This window comes from Pristis pectinata, chromosome 27 (genome assembly GCF_009764475.1).
Source record: "Pristis pectinata isolate sPriPec2 chromosome 27, sPriPec2.1.pri, whole genome shotgun sequence".
NCBI classification, from domain to species: Eukaryota; Metazoa; Chordata; class Chondrichthyes; order Rhinopristiformes; family Pristidae; genus Pristis; species Pristis pectinata.
In genome coordinates, this window is record NC_067431.1 from 22,278,852 (window position 1) to 22,305,429 (window position 26,578).

Consider the following 26,578-nt stretch of genomic DNA (forward strand, 5'->3'; position numbering starts at 1 on the left):
CTAATAATGAGGCGACCAGAACTGAACACAATACTCCAAGTTCACCAAAGCTTGTCACCAATCATGTCACCAAAGCTTGTTAATTAAGAAATCTCAGTTAGTAGATATTTTGGGTGCACATTGAAGTATCATGTCCTGATTAATAGGCATTGATTTTGAAGTTATAAGGCCGATCTGCTTCAATTTCAAATCACCAGGAATTATCATGTAGCCCTTTTATGTACCAGTGTAAATCAAAGAATACACACAAAGGTACAGCAGTTCAGTGGATGCATGGCAAAGATAGCCAAGTTAACATGAGAGGTTTTGCAATAGTTAAAGGGAAAATAATCCCTCTAGCGAGCGATTAAAATAACTGCAGGTTGGAATTAAAATCAATACCAAAAGATTCAGAAGAGACATCTTATCTTTTTATAATGACACAGAGTTAGAACGTAGGACAGTACAGCACAGGAACAGGCCCTTCAGCCCACCATGTTGTGCTGAACTAATTAAACTAGCAATTAAACTTGCACCTACACAATGGTCATATCCCTCCATTCTCTGTACATTCATGTGCATATCTAAGAGCCTCTTGAACACCTATTGTATTTGCCACCACTACCACCCTTGGCAGTGCATTCCAGGCACCCATCACTCTCTGTGCCCCGCACATCTCCTTTGAACTTACCCCCTCTCACCTTAAATGCATGCCCTCCAGTATTAGACATTTCAACCCTGGGCAAGAGATACCAGCTGTTCATTCAGCCCATTGGGTCCATGCCAGCTCCCAAGTCAGCAATCCCATTGATGCCATTTCCCGCTCCTATCTCCCTATACCCTGCAACTTATTTATATAAATTATCCTTATGAGAGAGAAGGTGGCCATTCAGCCCATCGAGTCTACAAGGGGTTTCAGGGCAATCGCATTCATTTCCCTGGAACCTATTGTCTAAACCTATTATTATCTCTTGCCCCACCCGATTCTCCTCCCACTACACACCTATATCAGGGTTAATTTACCGCCAACAGTGTTTGGCATACACATGGAACCAGGGGCGCCCGGGACAGACCCACGAGGTCACACAATATTCTCTCTCACATATTTGCCCAGCAACTCTCCTTTGAATTCCTCACTAAGATCTAACGCGTCTTACCTGAAGATCTCACCAGAAGAGCAAATCGGCAACACCGGTTTGATGGGCCGAATGGCCATCTCCTGTACTTGAGGGTTCCATGATTCTCTGACTGCAGCCCTTCAGGATCAGGTGCGGTGGATTAAGTTACAGGATACCTGCAACAGTGATTAGGAGGCCCACCACAGCAGCTGCAGGCACTTTAAATTCAAGTAATTAAGTATATTGGAATAAAATGCTAGCCTCAGCTATAGTGACCACTAAACCACAAAACTGTCGTTAACACCCATATGGTCACTAATGTCTTTCAAGGAAGGAAATGTGCCATCTTCTGGTAACCACACCAACGTAATTGGCTCTTACCTGCCTCCTCAATGCCCGGACAATTAGGGATGGACAAAGAACGTTAGCAGGGCCAAAAAATACACAGTCCATAAATTAACATTTTAAAAAAAATCCATGTTTGCTGAAAGCTGTTATATCAAAATAAAAGCAGAACATGCTGGAAATACTCAGCAGATTTCCAACATCTGCAATTTTAATTTTGATTTACATCAATAGCTTCCTTGCTATTCTGCTCTAGATTATTTTTTTAAATCCGTGATTGCTGAAAGCCGGAGACACAAGAGACTGCAGATGCCGGAATCTGGAGCAATCTGTTGGAGGAACTCAGCGGGTCGAGCAGCATCTGCGGGGGGTGTACAGCATTGGATCGGACCCCTGCACCAGCTGCTGAAAGCTGTTACATCAACAGCTTCTGTCCCAGATTTCAGGATATCTCATTCATCCAACTCTCTCGAACTTCGGTAAGTATTTTGCGAGCATTCACTGTGGTATCTTGTCAACTGGCCAGCAGAGGGAAGAGTTTAACCTCAAACTTGCTCCCACACACGATCCCATTCTGTAGTTTTACGACGGAGTGTCCTGCTGGAGTGCAGCATCGAAGCAGAGCAGACTTCACTCATCTCACACCGCAGGACCTCGCTTCCAGCATTCCTTCAAACGCCACTTGAAACTAACGTGTAATAGTCAGAGCAGGGGAGGAAATGACATCAACTCCAGAACTACCAAGGGCTCCAGTCTCTCGGAGACCAGCCCATTGAATTGTTGAAGCCGTCTAATTGGTCTGCAGCTCAGAATAAGCCTGGGTGGATTGTCTAGGGCTGCTCCAATGAGCTGTATTGTTGCAGGTTGGTGTTCAGTGATCCCAGTTCAGTGGAAGGTTGAGGGTCTGTGTGCAGAGCGGTACCACTGGTAGGTTTAAAGCATAACGGTTGTCAGAATTGGTATTACGTTTTGTGTTTTGGAAGAGGTTTGCTTTCCCGATGGTTATGTAATCTAGTGTGGGAGGGACATAAATTAGTTCTGTTAGATTAGTGAGGGAGAAAACTGTAGGCTCGAACAAAGTTAATTAACTGTTCTGGTCCTGAAAAGTTTCTTAAATATCACAAATGAGGCTTTCAGATGCACTTAGGAACCAGCCATTTGGTGCGTGTGACCCTCTTCCTGTGTGTGTGTGTGTGTGTGTGTGTGTGTGTGTGTGTGTCTGTGTGTGTGTGTGTGGAGACAGCCCCCTCTCTTTGACTCCGTGTGTCCATCTGTACAAGAACACAGAATCAGGTTTATTATCACTGACATATATCGTGAAATGTGTTGTTTTGTGGCAGCAGTACAGTACAAGACATAAAAATTATTATAAGTTACAAGAATAGTGCAGGAGAGGTATAACGAGGTAGTGTTCATGGACCGTTCAGAAATCTGATGACAGGGGACAGAAGCTGTTCCTAAAACATTGAGTGTGTGTCTTCGGGCTCCTGTACCTCCTCCCCGATGGTAGTAACGTGAAGAGATGCCTGGGTCAATGTTAGTTTTAAATTTAAGCATTACAGAGCCATTTTTAATGCTAAACAGCCAATGATTAACTTCTGATCTTAAGTTTCTTAGATTGTATTACATGCAGCATCAATGTGCCTCCAACTTCAATGCTACAGTGTGGATTCAAAATTGGCTCGGAGGTAGGAAGCAGAGGGTGGTGGTTGAAGGTTATTCCTCGGAATGGAGACCGGTGACTAGTGGTGTGCCACAGGGGTCGGTGTTGGGACCCTTATTATTTGTTATTGATATAAATGATTTGGATGTGAATGCACAAGGCTTGATCAGTAAGTTTGTAGATGACATGAAATTAGGAGGTGGTGTTGATAGTGAAGAAGGTTATCGTAGATTGTAGGAGGATCTTGATCAGTTAGGGAAGTGGGCTGAGGAGTGGCAAATGGATTTCAATATAGTGTGAGGTGATGCATTTTGGAAAGTCAAACCAGAGTCGGACTTGTACTACAAATGGTAGGGCACTAGGGAGTGTAATGGAACAGAGGGACCTTGGAGTCCAAGTGCATAGTTTGTTGAAAGTGGCATCACAGGTAGACAGGGTAAAAGGCATTTAGCTCACTGGCCTTCATCAGTCAGGGCACTGAGTATAGGAGTTGGGACATTATGTTGCAGTTGTATAAGTCGTTGGTGAGGCTGCAGTTGAAGAACTGTGTACAGTTTTGGTCACCCTGTTATAGGAAAGATGTGGTTAAACTGGAAAGAGCGCAGAAAAGATTTACAAGGATGTTGCCAGGACTAGTGGGCCTGAGTTATAGGGAGAGGTTGGCCAGGCTAGGGCTTTATTCCTTGGAATGTAGGAGAATGAAGGGTGACATTTTAAAAGTGTTTAAAATTATGAGGGGCATAGATGTGGATGGTAACAGTCTTTTCCCCATGTAGGGGAGTCCAAAACAAGGGGGCATAGGTTTAAGGTGAGAGGGGAAAAATTTAAAAAGGACCTGAGGGGCAACTTTTTCCACACAGAAGGTGGTCAGTATATGGAACGGGCTGCCAGAGGAAATGGTTGAGGTAGCTATAATAGTATAATTTAAGAGGCACTTGGATAGGTACTTGGAGGGGAGGGGCCTGGAGCAGTATGGGCCAAACGCAGGAAATTGGGACTAGTTAGGTGGACAACGTGGTTGGCGTGGACTCGTTGGGCCGAAGGGCCTGTATCCGTGCTGTATTGCTCTGACTCTGTAACTTATATAATTTGATAGAACATAGAACAGTCCAGCACTGGACAGGCCATTCGGCCCATGATGTTGTGCCAATTTTGTGCCAATATAAATGTCCTCCTCCTGTGTATTGTCCATATCCCTCCATTCCCTTCATATTCATGTGTCAATCTAAAAATCCTCTTAAACTCCATCAAACCACCTGCTTCCTCTCCCCAACCTTAAAAGCATGTCCCCTAGTGTTTGACATTTCTACCCTGAGGAAAAGATTCTGACTGTCTACCCTATCTATGCCTCATGATTTTAAAAACCTCCATCAGGTCTCCCCTCAGCCTCTGACGCTCTGGGGAGAACAACCCAAGTTTGTCCAACCTTTTCTTATAGCTCATATCCTCTAATCCATGGCAGCATCCTGGTAAACCTCTTCTGCACTCTTTCCACGGTCTCCACATCCTTCCTATAATGGGGTGACCAGAACTGCACACAATACTCCAAGTGCAGTCTGACTAAAGTTTTATGTAGCTCCTGCATGACTTCCTTAATCTTGTACTTAACACCCCTACCAATGAAGGCAAACATTCCATATGCCTTCTTTACCACCTTATCCACTGGCATAGCCACTTTCAGTGAACTATGGACCTGGATCCCGAGATACTGTACCTCAGTGATTTTAAGGGGCCTACCATTAATTGTATACTTTCTCCTTTCATTTGACCTCCCAAAGTGCAACGCCTCACACTTGCCTGGTTTAAACTCCATCTGCCAGTTCTCTGCCCATATCTGTAACTAATCTATATCCTGCTGTATTCTTTGATAGTCCTTTAGAACATAGAACAGAGGTCCGGGCACCAATCCTTGCAGAACATCACTGGTCAAGGACCTCCAGCCAGAATAACAACCTCCCACCCCTACTCTCTGTCTTCTATGTGCAAGCTAGTTCTGAATCCAAACTTGCAGTTCACCCTGGATCCCATCCATCTTTATCTTCTGAATCAGCCTACCATGAGGGACCTTATCAAATGCCATACTAAAGTCCATGCAGATAATGTCCACTGTCTTGACCTCATCAAGCACCTTTGCACCTCCTCAGAAAAACTCAGGTAAGGCATGACTTACCCCGCACAAAACCATGCTGACTGTCCCTTGGTAGGCCATGCCTTTCCAAATGTGCATAAATCCTATTCCTCAGTATCCTCTCCAATAGCTTCCCTGCCACTGATGTGAGGCTTACTGGCCTAGAGTTACCTGGATTACCCCGATTTCCCTTCTTGAACAGAGGCACAACATTTGCTACTCTCCAGTCCTCCGGGACCTTGCCTGTTACTAGTGAGGATACAAAGGTCCTCGTCAAAGCCCCAGCAATCTCCTTACTTCTTATGGGGACATCCACCTTAATGCTTTTCAGAAGACCCAGCACTATCTCCTCCTTGGTATCAAAATGCCCCAGCACATTAGTATGCCCCACTCTGTTTTCACTATCCTCCAATTCCTTCTTCTCGGTAAATACCGACGCAAAGTACTCATTTAGTACCTCAGCCACTTGCTCTGACTCCAAACGCAAATTCCCTCCTTTATCCTTGAGTGGACCTACCCTCTACTTAGTTATTGTCTTTTGTATAAAATGCCTTTGGATTATCCTTGACCCTACTCGCGAAGGATATTTCATGGTCCCTTTTGGCCTTGCTAATTGCCTGCTTGAGCATTATCTTTATATTCCACAAGGGCCCAGTTTGATTTTAGCTTCCTGAATCTTGCGTATTCTTCCTTTATCATCCTGACTAAATTTATGACCACTCAGGTCATCCAAGGCTCCCTTACCTTACCATCCTATCCTTAGTCCTTACCGGAACATGCCGGTCCTGAGCTCTGCTCAGCTGGTCTTTAAACAACTCCATGTCAGACGTGGACTTGTCCAACAGCAGCTGCTCCCAATCAATGCCCCTCAGCTCCTGTCTTATCCTGTCGTAATTTGCCCTCCCCCAATTTTTTACCTTCCTGCAAGATCCAATTTTATCCTTACTCCTAACTGTCTTAAAACATAATGAGTTGTTGTCACTATTCCCAAAATGTTCACCCACTATCAGCTCTGTCATCTGGGCTGGCTCATTTCCCAAAACTAAGTCCGGTATGTTCTCTCCTCTAGTTGGACCCTCCACATACTGTTTCAAGAATCCCTCTTGGATGCACTGAAGAGATCTTCTCTATCCAAGCTTCTTGTATTAAGGAATTTCCAGTCAGTACTGGGGAAGTTAAAGTCCCCCACTTTGACAACCCTTTTATTTCTGCACCTTTCCATAATAGTCTACATGTCTGTTCCTCCACTTCTCGGTGGCTGTTGTAATATTGGTTGAGGGATGGCTATTGGTTGGATTCTCAGGAGAACTCCCATGCCTTTCCTTGAAATAATGCCAAAGCTCCTTTTGGAGTTTGCTTCTGAGAGTAGTCACATCCTTTGTTTCGAGGGACTGAAACTTCCTGAAGTGGTGTGTTGTTTGGGATCCCTTCCCACCAGGCCCACTCTCAACTTTACTGGGGTGCTGGAACAAACTAGCTCTTGTAATAAGTGTCTGTACAAACCCTGTCCATGATTAAATCACTCCATAGGCTGATCCAGCTGTCCATCTGCTTGAGTGTTTGTGTGGTCTAACCAGAGTTTTATAGTCTGTCCTGGTCAAATCATGTAGATGCCATGGCCAAGAAAGCTCACCAGCACCTCTACTTCCTCAGGAGTCTAAAGAGGACATTCTCTCTTCTCTCCTCTTCCATTGGGTAGAAGATACAGGAGCCTGAGGGCACGTACCACCAGACTTTAGGACAGCTTCTACCCCACTGTGATAAGACTATTGAACGGTTCCCTTATACAATGAGATGGACTATGACCTTACGATCTATCTTGTTGTGACCTTGCACCTTATAGCACTGCACTTTCTCTGTAGCTGTGACACTTTACTCTGTACTGTTATTGTTTTTACCTGTACTACTACGATGCACTCTGTACTGACTCAATGTAACTGCACTGTGTAATGAATTGACCTGTACTATCGGTTTGTAAGACAAGCTTTTCACTGTACCTCAGTACAAGTGACAATAATAAACCAATACCAATAGAGCTGCAACATTACATTGCAGCTCTTGAACTCAATCCCTCGACCAATGAAGGCCAGCACACCATATGCCTTCTTAACCAGCCTATCAACTTGTGGGGCAACTTTGAGGGATCAATGGACTTGGAAAATATCCCTCTGTTCCTCCACATTGTTAAGAATCCTGCCATTAACCTTGTACTCCACCTTTAAGTTCAATCTTCCAAAGTGTATCACTTCGCACTTGATTACCCTGTAGTCTGTTCTCTCTAATGCCCAGTATCACCCCCTGATTCTCCTACAACCTATCTGCTCTGGAGTAACTTGTGTTAGCCAGTCAACTAGCCAACCAGTACATCTTTGAGATGTGAGTGGAAGCTGGCGCTCCTGAAGGAATCCCATGCTGTCATGAGGAGAATATGTAAACTCTACACAAACAGCACCAGAGGTCTGGATCGAACTTGGATTGCTAGAGCTTTGAGACAGCAGCACTACCTGCTGCAGCACCGCGGCACTCCTGTTACTGAGTTACCTATGTTTTGATGGAGAGGCTGTGGTGTGGTGTAATCATATAGGCTTTTGAGAGAGCAAATGAAGAGGGACCTTTTCCTGTCTCAGTTGGCCTACTAATCAGAATACACAGTTTTAAGGTCATTTGCAGTCATAGAATCATATAACACTGAAACAGACCCTTTGGCCACTCGTTCATACCGAACATCAGGTACACACTACAAGTTAATCCCATTTACCAGCACTTGGTCCACAGCTGTTGTGAGAGTACGTTCCTTCAGCACCTTCTCAGGCAATGTGTTCCAGATTGCAACCTCTCTCTAGGTGAAAACATTTTTCCTCAGATCCCCTCTAACCCTGCCACTCCTCACCTCAAACCCGTGCCCTTTGGTTTTAGATATCTCCAGTATGGGGAAATGTTTCTCGATATCCACCCTATCTCTGTACCTTTATCAGGTTCCCCCTCAGTGTCCTCCGCTCCAAGGGAGCCAAACCCAACCCTTCCAGTCTCTCCTCATAATCGAAACAAAGAGGATAAAAAAAATATCCAAGGCAACATGAAACTTATTTTATGCAGTGAGTTCTGACCCGTGTTGTGTTGCCTGAAAGAGATTTAATAACTTTCAGAAGGGACTTGAATAAATGTCTTTGTAAGAACACAGCACTTGGAGCAGAGGGAAGGAATCAACTGGATGGCTCTTCCTCAGAACTAGCTTAGGATTGATGGGCTGAATGGCCTCATTCTGGAAGGCTATTTGTGATTGTAGAATGAAGATTGTAACTTTCCTGTTTGAATTCCAGATCTTTGTCACCAATTTGTAGATTGACACAGACATCATTTTGTCCTCTGCACAGTGGTGTGGCTGCTTCAGCTCCAGCAACCGAGGTTCAATTCTTGCCTCCAGTGTAGAGTTCGTGTGTTCTCCCTCTGACTGCATGGGTTTTCCTGGGTCCTAAGTACGTGTTAGTTGGCTGCTGTAAGATGCCCCTAGTGTAGGAGGGAGGGAGCAGTTGATGGGCATGTGAGAGGTAATAGGTTATAGGGAAATAAGTGGGAGAATGGGGTTAATGGAATTGCTCTGAGAGCCAGCATAGATTTGATGGACTGAATGGGCATCAATGTCATTAGGAGATAAGATATGAAGAAGGAAAAACCAAAGGGTTAATCAGTGACTGTACAGCGCTTGGTCCATAGCCTTTGTGAGAGTATGTGCCTTCAACACCACCTTACGCAGTGTGTTCCAGATTGCAACCTCTCTCTAGGTGAGGAAAAAAAATCATCTGAAAGCTGAAGGTACGATTGAAGTGTCTGGTATCACAGTACCTCGAAGCTTGTCACTGGGCCTGTGGCTCATATGTATACAGTTTATCAAAGTGGGGAAGAATTTCACAAAATAAAATACTTTTTTTTTAAATAAAGGAGTGAAATCAAATTTGTGGACCTTGTGTAGCCTGCAATATCCGTTACTGTTAGTAACACATGGAGTCTGCAGAAGTCCTGGATTCTCAAGAAAAACCTGAGAAGACACCTGCTACCCTGAACCTAGAACCAGCAGATCAGGATTGTGATGCCTCGTCCACTGATGTTCCCGCAGAGACTGCGGGGAGTGTTACCGACCCGGACTGTGGTGCATCACTGGCAGCCCTGGCTCTAAGGTACCCACAAGCAATCTTACACTTCTCTTTATGCCACAGTAAATGGTTCCCAGTATATGCATTTTCATTTTCCAACAAAAGAAAGACTTACATTTATATGTTGGCCTTCACATCCCTTTCCAAACTTCTAAGGCTCTTTACAGCCATTCAGCATCGATGCATTAAAAAGGAAACAAATGTGGTACCTATTTTTACACAAAGATTCAAGAGAATCTGGAGCAACACACAAGATGCTGGAGGAACTCAGCTAGTCAGGCGGCATCTATGAAGGGAAATGGACAGTCGCTGTTGCGGGTCGGCAGCCTTCATCTGGACTGAAAGATAGAGGGGAGGTAGCCAGTATAAACAAAAGGTGAAGGGAAGAGGTAGAGCAAGAGCTGGCAAGCAATAGGTGGATCCAGGTGAGGGGTGATAGGCAGATAGAGGAGGGAAGGGTGGAGATAGCGATGGAGGCTGGGCGGTGATAGGTGGAGGCAACAAAGACTGGAAATGTTAGAATCTGATGGGAGAGGAAGGTGGAGCGTGGAGTCAAGTATGGGAGCTAATTTTACACAGTTGGCTCCGGTAAATAGGAATATGAAAATGATTCAAGATTTGATGTATTAATCAAGGGGTTAAATACGTTGGCTAGGACAGAGTTCCCTGATCCTCTTCAAATGACCACGTATTCCTTTGGGTCCACCAGCAAGAGCAAAATATCAGTTTACCACTTCATCTGAAAGACTGCACCGCTGACAATGCAGCACTCCCTAGCACTGCAGTAGAATATCAGCTAACACACGTGTGTGCAAAGTGGAACTTTAACCTTGTATCTTCTAACTCTGGGATGAGAGGGCTACTGACCATCTGTCATTCAGCCATTCCTCGTGAACACTGTGTTGCTAAAGGCAGGTTCAAATGTAGCTGTGTAAGGTGTGTATAATTTAAATAATCATGATGCTATTGTTTTACTTTGATAACCTGACTGAAAGTCAGGCAATTGCTTGGAGTATGACAAGGGTAGCTTCGATCTGCTCTAAATTATTTTAATAATGACATTGGATTGTTGTGCTTGAATTCTTTTCAATTGTGAGTGAATTGGAAATTCGATTTTGATTAATCATCCAATTAATCTGAACTTACAATGGTATCAAATAAAAATGCATGTATAACCATGTTGTTTATTTTGCTCCAGTGATTCTGACCTCCCCCCAGCTGATCAGCAGCCCCCCAGTGCGGATTTGGAAGCAGCAGTGCTCCCTGCTCCAGGTCCACTTGCACAGGACTTCGACGACATTTACAGATCTGACCCAGAAAATGAAGTGGAGGAAGAACTGGCCATTTATACACCAGACATGCTGGGTGCCCATGGTGTACCCGAAACAGTGCTTGGAGACCAACAGCCTGTGCCCTATTATATTGATTGTGGAGAAAGCCTGCCTCCGGACTTCTCAAACTATCCAGAACACAGCTGGTTGCCTGATGCAACCCAGGGCCAGTTCCCCAAACCTTTTGCTGATGAATCGTTAGGGCATTCTGCCATGATGGCTGGTTACTGGCAAAATGCAGAGGGGTGGAATGTTGGCATGGTGCCAGCTGATGAAGAAATGATGGTATCAGCGCTGTATGAAGAGAAACCAGATAGAGGTTCTGACACAACATCCAGTGACTTGAAGGAACCGCCGCCCTTGAAGTCATTAGCAGATTCTGCAGTACAGGTAAGGCAAAACAAGAATATAAATGGTGTCGTGCATGGAAGGTTCTGGGTTCCTTTGTTTGAAAGCTCTCAGGATTGATCCAGTCTCCAGAAGCATCATGACAGGTCACCAGAGGCTTTGTTTCGCTGCTGGTCATTCCAAACTTGGGTCAGATCATTCCCACAAGCCCTAGTTGAGTCGTCCTTACCTGATGTAATGATGGGTGGAGTGGAGGTCATTGTCGGGTATGGACGGGGTTATGGATGGACTGGGGCATGTGGTATCAGGGCTTTGATGTTGGTGTTGTTGAGCTTGCACCATTTGGAGTACCAGACCTGAAACGTTTGGGGTCAGTTCACTGGAAAGATGCCCAGTCCAAAGGTTATCAGCTTGAAGCCAAGGCTGATGGATTTGGTGCAGTACTGCAGGAGTGCTGCACTGCTGGAGGCATTGTCTTTCAGATGATGCTTTAGGGTCCATAAACCAACGTGAGACCATGTGTATCCATAACATCTCTTTGGTCAGTTTGCTCAGTGCTGGTTTGGATTAGTTATGTGAATCAGCCCAGGTACCAACAAGGTCACTAAGTTACCATGAAACCAGTTTTTTTCCCCTCATGTATTTTAGCTTGGATCGGTTCTGTGCTGAATAAACCCAACAGATTTAAAACTTTGATGTAGGAAATGGAATCGTGTGGCGCATCCAGGAGGTGTGTTTTGTTAAAGGATTAACTGGAAATGCAAATTGTTCACAGAAGGAACAGGCCATTTAGCCTATCATACTTGTGCCAGCTATCGTGCCAAAGAATAAGTATGATAAAATATTGATAAGAGGAGATATCTTTATTAGTCACATGTACGTCAAAACACACAGCGAAATGAATCTTTTGTGTGGAATGTTCTGGGGGCAGCCCTCGAGTGTTGTCACACTTCTGGCACCAACATAGCATGCCCATAACTTCCTAACCCGTGTGTCTTTGGAACGTGGGAGGAAACCGGAGCACCCGGAGGAAACCCACGCAGACACGGGGAGAACGTACAAACTCCTTACAGACAGTGGTTGGATTTGAACCTGGGTTGCTGGTGCTGTAAAGCGTTACGCTAACCGCTACTAGTCAAAGGAATTTCAATGATATCTTTTGAGTTTGTAAAGAGCATGAGGTTAACTAAGGAGGATGAGGGGTCTACTAGGGATCAAAGTGGTAACCTGTGCGTGGGGCATAGGATATGGGTGAGGTTCTCGAAAGAAGGTGATGATGCCAAAATGGTAGTTGATGATGGATGGATAACAACTGAAAAGGAGGAAGTATCCAGGGGTTTGCATCTTTAAAAATGGATGTCATCGGCCCTGGATGAAGTGTATTCCAGGCCATTAAAAGAAGTAGCGGAGGAAATGGCAGAGGTTCTGACGACTGTTTCCCAATCCTCTGTTAGAAGTGGCACTTGAGGGTTAGCAGACTGCTCTTGTTTAAAAGGCAGGAAGATATAAACCAAGCAAATACAGGCTGTTAAATTTGATGGCAGGCAGACCATTGTAATATGTTCTAAGAGACAAAATAAGCCTTCATTTAGAAAAGCATCAGCTTAGTTGGGACAGTTAGCATAGTTAAGGGAAGATCTTACCTGACTAACCTGATTTGTCCTCAAGAAATCAATGAGGCAGTATGTTCGACGTAGTCTGTGTCGATTTCTGCAGTGTTTTTGATAAGGTCCCATGCGGCCGACCGGTCAAAAAATGTAAAAGCCCACTGGATGCAAGGTTGAAGTGAACTGGGTCCTAAATTGGTTCAGTGGTGGGAAACCAATGACAATGATTAATGGGAGTTCTTGTGACCGGAAGGCTGTTAACAGTGGGGTTTCATAGGTTTTATATTTAGTCCCTTGCTTTCCGTGACATGTATTAATGTAAGGTGTAAATCTAAGGCGCAGGGCACATGATAAAAGTTTGCAGACAACACAAAAATTGGCAGTGTGACTGACAGTGAGGAAGAAAGTTCTTGGACTGCAGTAAGATGGACTGGGCTGTTGGGTGAAACAATGGCAAATGGAATTTAATCCAGGAAAAAGTGAGGTGCTGCATTTGAGGAGGTGCAACAGGTAAGGGAATTGGCAGAATATTGAGTGGGTCTGAAGGAACAGGCACCTGAAAGCCTATGTCCACAGACCTTTAAAGGTAGCACAGTTGGTCAATAAGTTGGTTTAAAAACACATGATGCTTTTCTTTATCAGCTGAGGCACAGTATATAAGAGCAAGGAGGTTATTGCTAGCACTGTGTACAGCATTAGGCCACAACTTCAGTATTCCTACAATTCTGGTGCCTGCATTACAGGAAAATTGTGATTGCTCTGGATAGGGTGCAGGGAGAATTAGGATCTTTCCAGGACATGAAAGTTGTCGTCCTGAAGGAAGGTTGGATAATCTAAGGTTTTTTTTCTTTGGAACAGAGGAGGTTAGAGAGGGCAATGAGGTCTGGAAAAGGTAAATAGGAATGACCCATTTCCCTGAGCAGAGGGGTCAAAAACCACAACATAGATTTAAAATAATTAGCAGAAGGTTTAGAGGTGTCACGAGGAAATATTTTTATTTTACTCCCAGATGGTAGTAGGGATCTGGAATTATCTGCCTGAAAAAACAGTGGAGGCAGACACAATGGAGCCAGATGGTTTCCTGTATCATAAATGTTCTGTTTCTATTTCTGTAATTCCATTATATCCAATCATCATTGACCTATAGTTTTTTTTTGACCAAAAGAAGCCTTCAAATATTTATCCCTTTCTTCTTTTAAAAGCAAAAGTAGGTCTATTCCTGGTGAGTGTTCCATTTTTCCACCCTTTAGAAATATAAATAAGTTCTCCAATACTTTCCCTTTTGACTCTTTTACTGTAACTAAACAGATTTTCTGGCCAGCATCTAATTATCGTTTGTGGGTCTTCTCTGTGTACAAGCTTGCTGCTGTGATTCATCCAGTGTAGCATGTATCTCCTTGTTTCTTCATATATATAATTTTGAGCCTTTCCATCAGATCTTCAATTAATTATCTCGTCTATGTGAGAGAATGCAGTTGTTAGAATGTAAGGATATATATCAGTGCCCACACTCCAGAAAGTACATTATGATTCCCTAAGGAGATGGTTTGTGATGTTAAACATTTGTGACAAATGCATTTAATAATGTCAAAGCTATTCTTTTGATTTAATTGTCTGAATTAAATAAGATTTAACAAATGCTCCACCAGCCCTGAATCTGCTTGGAGCTGAACCTAAGCAAAGTCTTTTCCATTTCAGACTGATTGTGTTACTGTGGATGCAGAGGTCAGTACAGATCAGGATGTTGAAAGATACATGGTAAGTGAACACTGTTGTCCTGCTGTTAACTCTGGTGCTGAGCAGTAGGGTTCTGTAATTCCCATTTCCTCATTCCTTGTCCTCTAGAGACTGGTTAAAGCCCCTACACTTTCTACTTGGTTCACCACTGGGCAGATTAAAATGTATTCAGATGGTCATTTTGTTTGCTGAGGGGTGGCAGGAGGAGACCAGGTTTTTTTATTTCTGACTTATTTTGGTAAATATAGAAATTGAAGAAATCATCAGGGAAGGGAGTCCCTGTGCCAAATTATTGCTATATTCCATCATAAGAAGTGATGTGCAACAATTAGTGAAAAGTGAACAATTCCCCAGCAAATAAAGCCATCTATTCTGTCGTGGAATAAAACCTATTCAGCTTAGGTAGCAAGTAACATCTGTGAATTAACAGTGCCAGACAATGACCTTTTCCAACAAGTGGTAGGGAGAGTCTAACACTACCCTTGACTTTACCATCATCGAGTCCCCCATTATCAACATGCTGGAGGCCATTGACATAATTAATCAAAGACCCCACCCACCCGGGACATTCTCTCTTCTCTCCTCTTCCATCGGGTAGAAGATACAGGAGCCTGAGGGCACATACCACCAGGCTCAAGGACAGCTTCTACCCCTCTGTGATAAGACTATTGAACGGTTCCCTTATACAATGAGATGGACTCTGACTTCACGATCTACCTGACCTTGCACCCTATTGCACTGCACTTTCTCTGTAGCTGTGACACTTTACTCTGTACTGTTATTGTTTTTACCTGTACCACATCAATGCACTCTGTACTAACTCAATGTAACTGCACTGTGTAATGAATTGATCTGTACGATCGGTTTGTAAGGCACTGTACCTTGGTACAAGTGACAATAATAAACCAATACCAATACCAAATTGAACTGGACTAGCCCCACCCATTCTGTGGCTATTAGATCGGGTCAGAGGCTGGATCTCCTGTGGTGAGTCCTGACACCCCAAAGCCTACCCACCTTCCTGATGAGCGTCAGTGAAATACTCCCCACTTGCCTGAATGAGTGCAGTTTCAATAACACTCTGAAGAAGCTCAGCACCATCCAGGACCTGGAAGACCATTTGATTGACATCCTACCCACTACCCTAAGCATTCATTCCCTCCACAACCGGTACACAGAGGGTACCATCTACACATTGTACCACAGTTACTTACCCAAACTATTCCACCAGCACTTTCCAAAGCCACAACCTCCATCACCAAATAGAACAAGAATGGCAGGCACATGGGAACACCACTACTTGCAGGTGTTCCCTCCCAAGTCGCACACCATCCTGGTCTGGAAATATATTGCCCTTTTCTTCAAGGCGAGGTCTAAATGGTGGAATTCCCTATCCAGCCGCACTCTGGGTGTATCCTCACCAGCAGGGCTGCAGCAGTTTAAAAAAACGGCTCACCACCACCTTCTTAAACCACTGCAGGTAGGGATAGGAAATAAATGCTGTCCTTGCCAGTAAGAAACAAGTCTGGAAAAAAAAGAATGAATAAGCAAATTTGTAAAGTAGCCAAGCTTGGGTTCCCAGTTTGGGTCAGCTGATCATTCTGAGACCAGTCTGCGTTATTGCTGGCGCATTGAAGGCAGGATTTCCTCTGCACGCGGCAGGTAGTTACTTTTCTTTCTAACCTTGCATTGCGGGTTGTTTCAGAATGAAGTGACAGCTGAACGGGAGGTCCTAAAGGACAAGTATCAGGAGGTGTTGGATCGACAGACGCAGGTGGAGAACCAGCTCCAGGTCAAAGTCCGTCGCCTTCAGCAGCAGCAGGAGGAAGAGGAGAACATCTACCAGGTAAATGCACGTAGAAAGAAACAGAGACTTGCATTTACATAGCACCGTTCGCAGCCTTGGTAATTCCCAAAATGCCTTGCAGCCTACAAAGTGCTTTTGCAGCAAGTGAAATCCCTGTTGTAATGTGGGAAATGCACCCAGCTTGTACACAGCAAGTTCCCACAAATAGTAATGTGACACTACCAGATTATTAATCTTTTGGTGACTTAATAATCTGGTAGTGTCACACTCCTTGAGGGCCAATATATGGAGAAAGCATTTATCTATTTCCTAGAACATGTTGAAAAGGCACCTGATTTAGCTTCATGTCCATGCTAATGGGCCTGCGCTCCCAGACCATTCCATTGAATGAAGTGCCAGGAAAGCTTTGTTGCAATGACATTGTATGCCAAAAGCAGTGTGCACTGTGTTTAGATTAGTCTGAAATCAGTGGGACAAACTTTTCAGTGACTGGGGTCATACCAAGCACAAAGTAGACAGTCCAGCCCAGACCAGTAATCACCACCACCTGAAAGATGGACAGCGCGTCAGAAAGCAATTGCTTCCAGGTAATGCACTGTTAAGGCCTGGGAAACAAAGGACTGCAGATGCTGGAATCTAAATGAAAAACACTATGATGCTGGGGGAGCTCCGCAGGCCAGGCAGCATCCGTGGAGAAAAGAAGGCGGTCCAAGGGCCCTGACCCGAAATGTTGACCGCCTGCTTTTCTCCACGGATACTGCCTGGCCTGCTGAGTTCCTCCAGCATCATAGTGTTTAAGACTTGGGGAAATTGCCTTTCTGTTTCTTCATTGTGATTGGCCAGAACTGTGGTACAATGACACCACACTGGCAATGCAAAAAGTTGCCCCACTACCACCTGGAGTTGGACAATAAATGTTAGCCACATCCCAAGAACACATTTTAAAAAAAAGCCTGCATAACCTTTGGAGCTTAGAATGTGTTTTCTACTGACCATAGGCATAGTACTTTTCACCTAACTTATACATTTTAGGCTGTGCTCAAAATTGAACTGTGCCAAATGTTATTTGAGCAAGAATTGTCCTTGAATTAGCATGTTTGTTCTGAATTTTCCAGTTGCTACGTAGTGGTTTAAAGTGAAGATTTGGCCTCGTTTGACAGAGCTGCAGTTGGAACAGCCTTGTATCTTTAGCTATAGCTACCACTGCAGTGGTTCTCCTGTGTCCAAGGGTTTTTGTATAAACACAACCATATAAGCATTTTAAAAGTCAGCGGCCGAGCAATTTTTCTGAACTGAGAAGGTGAATTAATTGAGTGGTGCGCAGTGGGTCCACTGTCATGTTTGTGCATGTTTTTGTTATGTCATTAGCACATTAGTTGAACAGAATTCCCCTTGTTCTGGTTAAAAGTTGGTGGCCCAATTGCAATGCCCTGGATGAGGTTTTGTGATGACATGTAAAGTTGATCAGGTGGCTCCCTACTGCTCCTCAGAGATTCCTTGATTGGTGCAGGCCAAGGGGTTGGGAGTTGGGGTGGTGTGTTTTTATTTTGCCCTGGTTTAGGGAGAACTGATCGACCTAATTCTACTTTTTGCCATCCCATTTGGTGCAAAGGATGATTCCATAACCACAGAACTGTGGAAGCATTTTGCAAATCTGTCTGGAATAGAAATACACCATTAGAACACAGAACATAGAACAGTACAGCACCAAATAAACTAGTAATTAACTGCCTAACTAAACTAACTCCTTCTGCCTACACAAGGTCCATATCCCTCCATTTTCTGCACATTCATGTGCCTACCTAAGAGCCTCTTAAACACCTCCATCGTATTTGCCCCCACCACCCCTGCCAGTGCATTCCAGGCACCCACCACTCTGTGTGTGTGTGTGTGTGTGTGTGTGTGTGTGTGTCTATATATATAAAAAAAAATTGCCCCACACATCTCCCTTGAACTTGCCCCCTTTCTTGTTAAATGCATGCTTTCTAGTATTAGATATTTTAACCTTGGAGAAAAAGATGGCTGTCTACTCTATCTATGCCTCTCATAATCTCCTAAACATAAATCTTATAAACTATCAGGTCTCCCCTCAGCCTCTGCTGCTCTAGAGAAAACAACCCTAGTTTGTCCAACCTCTCCTTATAGCACATACGCTCTAACCCAGGCTTCATCCTGGTAAACCTTCTCTGCACCCTCTCCAAAGCCTCTACATCCTTCCTAGAATGGGGCAATTGAATGCAGTTGCAATTGAATGCAATACTCCAGATAAAGTTAGTAATGTAACTGAGCTTAATTTAGTGGTACTGAATTAACATTCGCTATTAAACATGAAATCCCCAAGGCTGTAGTGCCATTGATAATTCGAGTCCCACTCCCAAGCTCAGTAACTCTTTTTGAAGTTGATTACTGATAATGCAGTCAGCATTTATAATTTAAATTAAAGTGTTCCATTACATATAATCACCAAAAATGAAGCTGCTTTTAGTAATATTTTCCTCTCTTTGTGGCGGCTGAGTTGCACAACTGCAATGTGAATAACCTTTTCTCTCTCTCGCAAAAATACAGGATAATGTTAAGCAGATCAAGGAGATGAAGGTAAAACTGGAGGAGCTGAAGAGGAAGTCTGAAAAGGAGAAGAAAGAATTTGCTCAAAAAGAACAAGAGTTGAAGAATGAAGTTGAGAGGCTGTATGAGAATGGGAAGCGGTACGTAAACCTTTGTTTCAGTGACTGAAATGGCAAATACCTAATGCATTCAAAACCTTAGAAAATTGCAGCTTTATTGGTTTTTTTTTTGCTGGAAACACTCAGCAGGTCGGGCAGCATCTGTGGAAAGAGAAATGGTCGACGTTTCGGCTCCGAGACCCTTCATCAGAAAGTTCTGATGAATGCTCTTCAATCTGAAACATTAACTTTGTTTCTCTTTACACAGACTTCTCTTTCTGCCTGTTGGAATCAATCTCAGGATATCCAGTAAGGCAAGAGAGGAGATTGCTGGGACCTTAACACAGATCTTTGCATCCTCTTTAGCCATGGGCAAGGTGCCAAAAGACTAGAGAATAGCCAATGTTTTTCCTTGGTTTAAGAAGGGTAACAGGTAGGCGGAAATTATGGAAGAAATTTCTGAAGGACAGGATTTACTCACATTTAGAAAAGCATAGACTTGTTAGGGATAGTCAGCATGCCTTTGTGGGGGGAGGTCCTGTCTCCCAAATTTGATCGAGTTTTTTGATTAACGAGGATGATTGATAAGGGTAGGGCAGTGGATGTTGTCTGCATGAACTTTAGAAAAGCACTTGACAAGGTCCCTCACGTTCGGCTGGTCAGAAGATTAATTCACATGGGATCAATAGAGAGTTGGTAAGTTGGATCCAACATTAGCTTGGCCTTAGAAGAGGGTAGTGTGGAGGTGTATTATTCTGACAGGACGTCTGTGACCAGTGGTGTTCTGCAAGATCAGTGCTGGGACCTCTGTTATTTGTAATACACATTAGTGATTTGGATGAAAATGTAGGTGGTCTGATTAAGTTTGCAGAGTTGTGGATAATGAGGAAGATTGTCAACGGATACAGCAGGAAATGTGGGCAGAGAAATGACAGATGGAGTTTAATCTGGACAGGTGTGAGGTGTTGCATCTTGGAAGGTCAAATGCAAGAGGAAAGTATACAGTTAATGGCAGGACAACTAGGAGTATTGCTGTGCAGAGGGATCTTGTGGTGCAAGTTCATAGCTCTCTAAAAGGTGCAACCCAAGTGGCAGAGGGGCAACCTGAGATAGGTATGGGTAGAGTATATAGGCAGAGGCTTTTTCCCAGGCTGGAAGTGTCACATATTAGAGGGCATAGGTTTAAAGAGAGAGGGGGAAAGTTTAAAGGAAGTTTGTGAGGCAAGTTTTTTTTTACATGGAGTGGTAGGTGCCTGGAATGTGTTGCCAGGAGAGGTGGTAGAACGGTGTATGGTAGCAAAGTTTAAGAGGCATTTCGGCTGATACATGAACAGGTCTGGAAATGACCGTGTGCAGGCAGATGGGATTAATTTAGATTGGCATCATGGTCAATGCAGACGTGGTGGGCAGAAGGGCCTGTTCCTGTGCTGTACTGTTCTACACTCTGTGCAGATGCTGCTGGACCTGCTAAGTTTTTAAAACATTTTCTGTTTTTAATTTCAGATTTCCTGTATTTGCAATTATTTTCATTCTTATTAGTTTCTGAACTCATGGTCCAGTAGCCTAGAGGAATGAAAAGGTCGCTTTGTTTGAAATCCCACCAGCTGAGGATTTTAAATTTGGTCAGTTGAACCAAGAATTAAAAAGTTGGCACCATGAAACTTGTGGATTGTCAGTTAAAATCCTGCCATGCCTTGGGCAGAGCAGTTGGCCATCCTTACCTGGTCTGTTGTGTCCATGACTCTAGACCCAGACCTGCCTTCCTGAAATGAGCTTGCAGGCTAGAACAGCACCAGAGGTGGCTCACAGTCACCTTCGTGGGTTTTTTAAGATGTTTGATAAAGTGCCACATAATAGGCTTGTCATTGAGACCGAAGCGGATTAAACAAGAGTGGCTGCAACAATTTGGGTGGAAAATTAGCCAAGTGACAGGAGCAAGAACAGTAGTGAATGTTTCTTTGTTTTTGAGTGTAGCACAAACATTCAGTGTTCCGCAGGGGATAGTACTGCAACTTTATTTTAATACATATTTGTGCCTTAGACTAAGGTACAATTTGCAGATGATGTGACAGTGAGAGTCATGGTAAACTGAAGAATGTAATAAGTAGTAACCAAGGGGATATGGACAGGTTGGTGAAAGTTAAAAGGATGTGAAGTGGTACATTTTGGTAGGAAAAATAAACTAAATGATAAAAGAATGGGACAATGAAGTGGCAGGGCAGGTTGAAAAATTTTTTAAATAAAAAAAAATGCATGAGGTCACAGGGCAAGCGTAAAGAATTTCTTTCAGGTCCTAGTTTGGCTAAAGTTGAGATATTGTGTCCAGTTTTGGGCGCTACACTTTATGAACAACATGAAGGCTGTAGAGAGGGTGAAGACAAGCTTTTCTAAAATGATTCTAGAGATTAGGGACTTAGGTTACAGTGGAAGTTTGGAGAAGCTGAGGTTGTTCTATGTACTGGAACGCACTGCTAGGGGTGGTGGAGGAAGCAGGTACGATAGAGGCGTTAAGAGGCTCTTAGATAGGCACATGAATATGCAGAGAATGAAGGGATATGAATCGTGCAGGCAGAAGGGATTAGTTTCGTTAGGTGTTATTCGCTTACTTAGTTTGGTACAACATTGTGGGCCAAAGGGCCTGTTCCTGTGCTGTACTGTTCTATGTACAGTGACAATTGAGAAGGGACCTGATGAAGGTTTTTGAAATCGTAGAGGATTTAGACAGTAGCTGAAAATGAATTGTTCCTGTTGATGGAAGGATCAAGAATTGAAGGACATAGAATGAAGGTGATTGGCAAAAAAAAAGGTCAAAAGTAAAATGAGGGAAGTATTTTATGCAGAGGGTCAGATTCTAGCATGTACATCCAGGAGATATTCAATCACAGTAATCCAGGGCAAACTGGATAAGTACTTGTAAAGAAATAGTTTCAAGGCTTAGGGGAGCAGGACATGCTGGATTGTGTTTGCATAGTGATGGCACCGACAGTGAGGGACTGAATGATCTCCTATTCTGTTTTAAGGGCAAGTTAGGATTGGTGTTAAACACTGCCTTTCCCTGCACCTTCCATGTGCTGAGTATATTTAGTTTTATTTTGTTCTCAAAATAATTGTTCTCAAATAAAACTGTATATATTTTTATCTTAAAAAATATAGTTTTTTTTAGAACAATTCCACACAAGAAACAAAATGGGCTGTGGAAATATTACTATTGGACAGAAATGAGTTGGATCATTAAATGTTCACACTTGAAGCCAAATATAAGCAGTATTTCTATTGCATAAAGAGTAAGAAGCTGAAATAAGGCATTTGAGACCAGGATATTGAACTAATTTATGAAACTGCCAGATATATTAATAGGAAAACAGTGGGATATATATTTTGAAAATGTATCATGTGGCTTCATTGAAATTAGCTTGAGTGCTTTTTGTCAGCTGGCATCTGTTAGCAGTGACAAGTTTTAAGCTGCAAGTCTTTACCGGCATTCAGAAGAATTCTTGATGCTGCTTTCTCTCCCTGGGGTTTGTCTTTAAAGGAGTGCTTCAAAGCTTCTCCAGCTGCCTGTCAGACCATATCTAAGCCCTAGTGCAAGTACAATTTCAATATTATTGTTTTCTACTCGAGTCAGGGGAAGAGATCTCTATGGAGAAAATCCAAAGTTGCTATTGATAAAATGCATAGGAGCAAGGGTCATTACTCCCTTGTTCGTTCATCCAGAAAGGTACTAATACCCCCTTCTCAACTATAGCAATTATATTAGTACCTCCATGGTTTTTACCTTCAATGTTCCACATGGATGTTTATTTTATATATTGATCCCTACTTAAAGGGCCGGGGGGAGGGGGTGGGGGTGATTTATCAACTACAGTTGCAGAAAAAAATTACTTTGAAGATGCAGTTGTATTTCAAGTGATGCATTCATTTTCCTCTCTTGACAGATTTGCAGATTTTCTTTATGTGAGAGTGCCTCTCTGAAACTTCTAGTCACTGCCTACATTTGCATAAGGAAATTTGAGTATTTCTTCTGCTATAATACGACACTGATGTACCTTATTGCCAAGAGCAAATGACCAAATTTCCTTTCTAACTGGGCATCTATATTAGGTGTGAAAAATATTGTTTGGCATTTTGTGAACATGTGGGGAACCCTGCAAAACTAAAAAGTGCTTTCAAAATGGAAGAGATGAAATGGTCAAATTCTTTTGCGTCATTATCTTTGGAACCATATAAGTGGCGAAGATGGCAGTGTAACCAGGGAGGAGGTGAAATGTTCTTAACTTGTGGCACTTAAACCCCCTCTTGTTAATATTTACACTGAGAAAGTTGTAACTCTTGCCTTTCATTACCATTTAACTGTAGACACTTGATTGGAGCTACTTTTATATCTGAACCAAAGACTCATAACTGGCTCTTCCTTCTAAAATTGTCTTGCAAGCTACAGAAAGTGAACTTAGTCCCAATGTAAAGTTACCTTTTGAGCCAAGTTCTTTTGCTTTATGATAGAAAACTGCTTCACAGGAAGAGATTTCCCTAATAACTTCCGTGTATATGCAGAGTATTATTTTGTTGGGAGAGATATTGACTGAATAGTCACAAACTTGATGGTTTGAAGGAAATTAATAAACAGCATTGCTTGTGCATCATGGACTGCTGCCTCTTGCCTGCTAGAGTCCATTGCCGATATTGTCATTTATTTACTCGAGATTGTAGTAACCTAAAGTCCAATATTACAGCAAGCAGCCTGGTTTATATTTTTCACTTGTGTATAACTAACATGGAAACTTTGTTCTTGGAAAATCAAGAAAAACTGCAGATGCTGGAAATCTGAAATAAAAACAGAAAATGTGAGAAAATCTCAGCAAGTCGGAGAGCATCTGTGGAAAGAGAATCGGTCAACATTTTGGGTCTGTGAGCCTTTGTCAGAACCGTTCCACAGATGCTGCCTGACTTTCTGAGCTTTTATAGCATTTTACAATTTTGTTTCATTATTCTTTGATTTTGTTTTAGGAACAGCTAGGAAACCTTCCTGAGCTAAAGTCCCACCACAATCAATTTCAAAGTGTAGCAGGAAGCCTTGCTGTTTAATCTTTAGTCCTACCTCAACGCTACCCTACTTCCTGTGGCTAGATGTGTGTCACAAAAAAAGCTTGCAAACCTGCGTGTGCTGTCCCTGAGAAGATTGTGCAGATAAGATTACCACAGAATCATTTTCACTGCAACATTTGTGACCTCCATAAAGCTATCAGAGATGCCAAGAGACAATACCAGTCCAAAATCAAGACCCTGACCAGCTGTCAGTTGCAGCAGGGCTTACGTGCTATAACGGGCTACAAAATGAAGTCGGGCAACATTGCTGACAACAGCGAATCCCTTCCTGATGAGCTTAATGCATTCTATTCACGTTTTGAACAGAAGGGGATTGGAATGTCCCCACCTCCCCCAACAGCACCTATGCACCTGAACACAAAGGCACCATTGTAAGATTAGTCTTCTGGAGAGTGAACCTGCAAAAAGCATCTGGCCCAGATGGTGTCCCTGGACGTGTCCTTAGATTCTGTGCAGATCAGCTGGCGGGAATAGTTGTAGACATTTTTAACCTTTCCCTGCTTCAATTTGAGGTTCCCACCTGCGTTAAGAAGGCCACTATCATCCCGGTACCTAAGAAAAATAAGGTAATGTGCCTTAATGACTACCGCCCGGTGGCTCTGACACCCACAATCATGAAGTTCTTTGAGAGGCTGGTCATGACACACATTAACTCCAGCCTCCCAGACAATCTTGACCCACTGCAGGTCACCTACTGCCGAAACAAGTCTACAGCGGACACCATCTCCCTGGCCTTACAGTCATTTCTGGAGCATCTAGACAGTAAAGATACCTACGTTAGACTACTGTTCATTGACCACAGCTGTGCCTTCAATACCATAATTCTAAGCAAACTCACCTCCAAACTCTGAGACCTGGGACTCAACACCTCCCTTTGCAACTGGATCCTTGTCTTCTTGACCAACAGACCGCAATCAGTAAGGATAGGCAGTAACGCCTCCGCCGTGATTATTCTCAACACTTGTGTCCCACAAGGCTGCGTCCTCAGCCCCCTACTCTACTCCCTATGCACTCATGACTGCATGGCCAGATGATACCACTTTAGTAGGCCATATCTCAAATAATGATGAGTGGGAGTATAGGAAGGAGATAGAGAGTCTGGTGACATGGGGTCATGAGAACAACCTTTCCCTCAATGTCAATAAAACAAAAGAGCTGTTCATGGACTTCAGGAAGAGGGGCAGTGCACATGATCCTGTCTACATCAATGGTGCTGAGGTTGATCACAAATAGCCTCTACTTCCTCAGGAGGTTAAAGATATTTGGCATGTCCCCTTCGACCCTCACCAATTTTTATCAATACACCATAGAAAGCATCCTATCCGGATCCATCAAGGCTTGGTATGGCAACTGCTCTGCCCGTGACTGCAAGAAACTGCAGAGAGTTGTTGCACGGCTCAGCACATCACGGAAACCAGCCTCCCCTCCGTACTTGTCACTGCCTCGGTAAAGCAGACAGCATAATCAAAGACCCCACCCATCCCAGACATCCTGTCTTCTCCCCTCTCCCATTGGGCAGAAGATACAAAAGCCTGAAAGCACGTACCACCAGGCTCAAGGCAGCTTCTATCCCACTGTTATAAGACTATTGAATGGTCCTCTAGTACAATAAGTTGGACTCTTGACCTCACAATGTACCTCGTTATTGACCTTGCATCTTATTGTCTACCTGCACTGCACTTCCTGTGTAACTGTAACACTTTATTTTGCATTCTGTTGTTGTTTTACCTTGTACTACCTCAATGCATTGTGTTTGAATTGATCTGTATGAGCAATATGTAAGACAAATTTTTCACTATACCTTGGTACATGTGACAATAATAAGCCAATTTACCATTTGCAGGTATAGAAATTTTGGGGTGGTCTTTTTCCAAATAAATAATTAATTTCTCCTTCAGAAATCAGACACAAAGAAATCATTGTTAGTTCAAGGAAATTGATTTTTGTAGTTTAGAAAACACAGTCCTCAAACCCATCACAGATTGATAACAATTTTTTTTTTCCCTGTTAGTTTAATATGTCCCTCTATTCTAGGCTGATGAAGGAGCAAGAAGAGAAGGGGAAACAGGTTGCCATCCTGATAAGCAATCATTCGGACAAAAAGTAAGTCTTTGCCTCATTGTCCTTCTTTCTTGAGACGAGGTTGAAGGGTCCCATGTGACCCAATCAGTGTACAGCTTCAACCCACGTTACGCACAGGGCACTTTGTGAGCCGCAAGAGTAACCCACTGTGGAAAATAGGTTGAGTACAACTGTTCCAGGTTCCGGTGCTAAATAAATTAGCTAGTGCTGCTGCCTCACAGCACCTGTGACCCGGGTTTGATCCTGATCTTGAGTGCAGCTGAATGTGTGCAGTTTGCATGTCTGCCCTGTGGCTCTGTGGGTTTCTCTCCAGTGCTCTGGTTTTTTTTCTCCAACTTGCTGAAGATGTTCTGGAAGGTGAAATGGCTGCAGCAAATTACCTCTAGTGTGGTGGGAGGAAAATTAGAGGAGAGTTGATGAGGTGTGAGAGAGAATGGGTCAATGGGTGAGTTGGACTGATAAGAATACTTTGAGTGCTGGCATAAGCTCAATGGGCCAAGTGGCCTCTAGTGAGGA

The 26,578-nt window shown here is 43.3% G+C and overlaps 1 protein-coding gene across 2 annotated transcripts in view; it reads left to right on the plus strand.

Moving 5' to 3' along the window:
- The first annotated feature begins 2,172 nt into the window (after positions 1 to 2,172).
- Positions 2,173 to 26,578, plus strand: part of rnf214 (ring finger protein 214) — a 40,744-nt gene continuing 16,338 nt past the window's right edge. The window contains exons 1-7 of one of the 2 annotated variants that reach the window (XM_052039903.1): positions 2,173 to 2,305; positions 9,173 to 9,408; positions 10,583 to 11,105; positions 14,369 to 14,428; positions 16,113 to 16,253; positions 18,780 to 18,919; positions 26,015 to 26,083. In XM_052039903.1, coding sequence (XP_051895863.1) covers positions 9,233 to 9,408; positions 10,583 to 11,105; positions 14,369 to 14,428; positions 16,113 to 16,253; positions 18,780 to 18,919; positions 26,015 to 26,083 — 1,109 coding nt within the window. In that variant the 5' untranslated portion in view covers positions 2,173 to 2,305; positions 9,173 to 9,232. The other variant, XM_052039902.1, reaches the window with a different exon arrangement.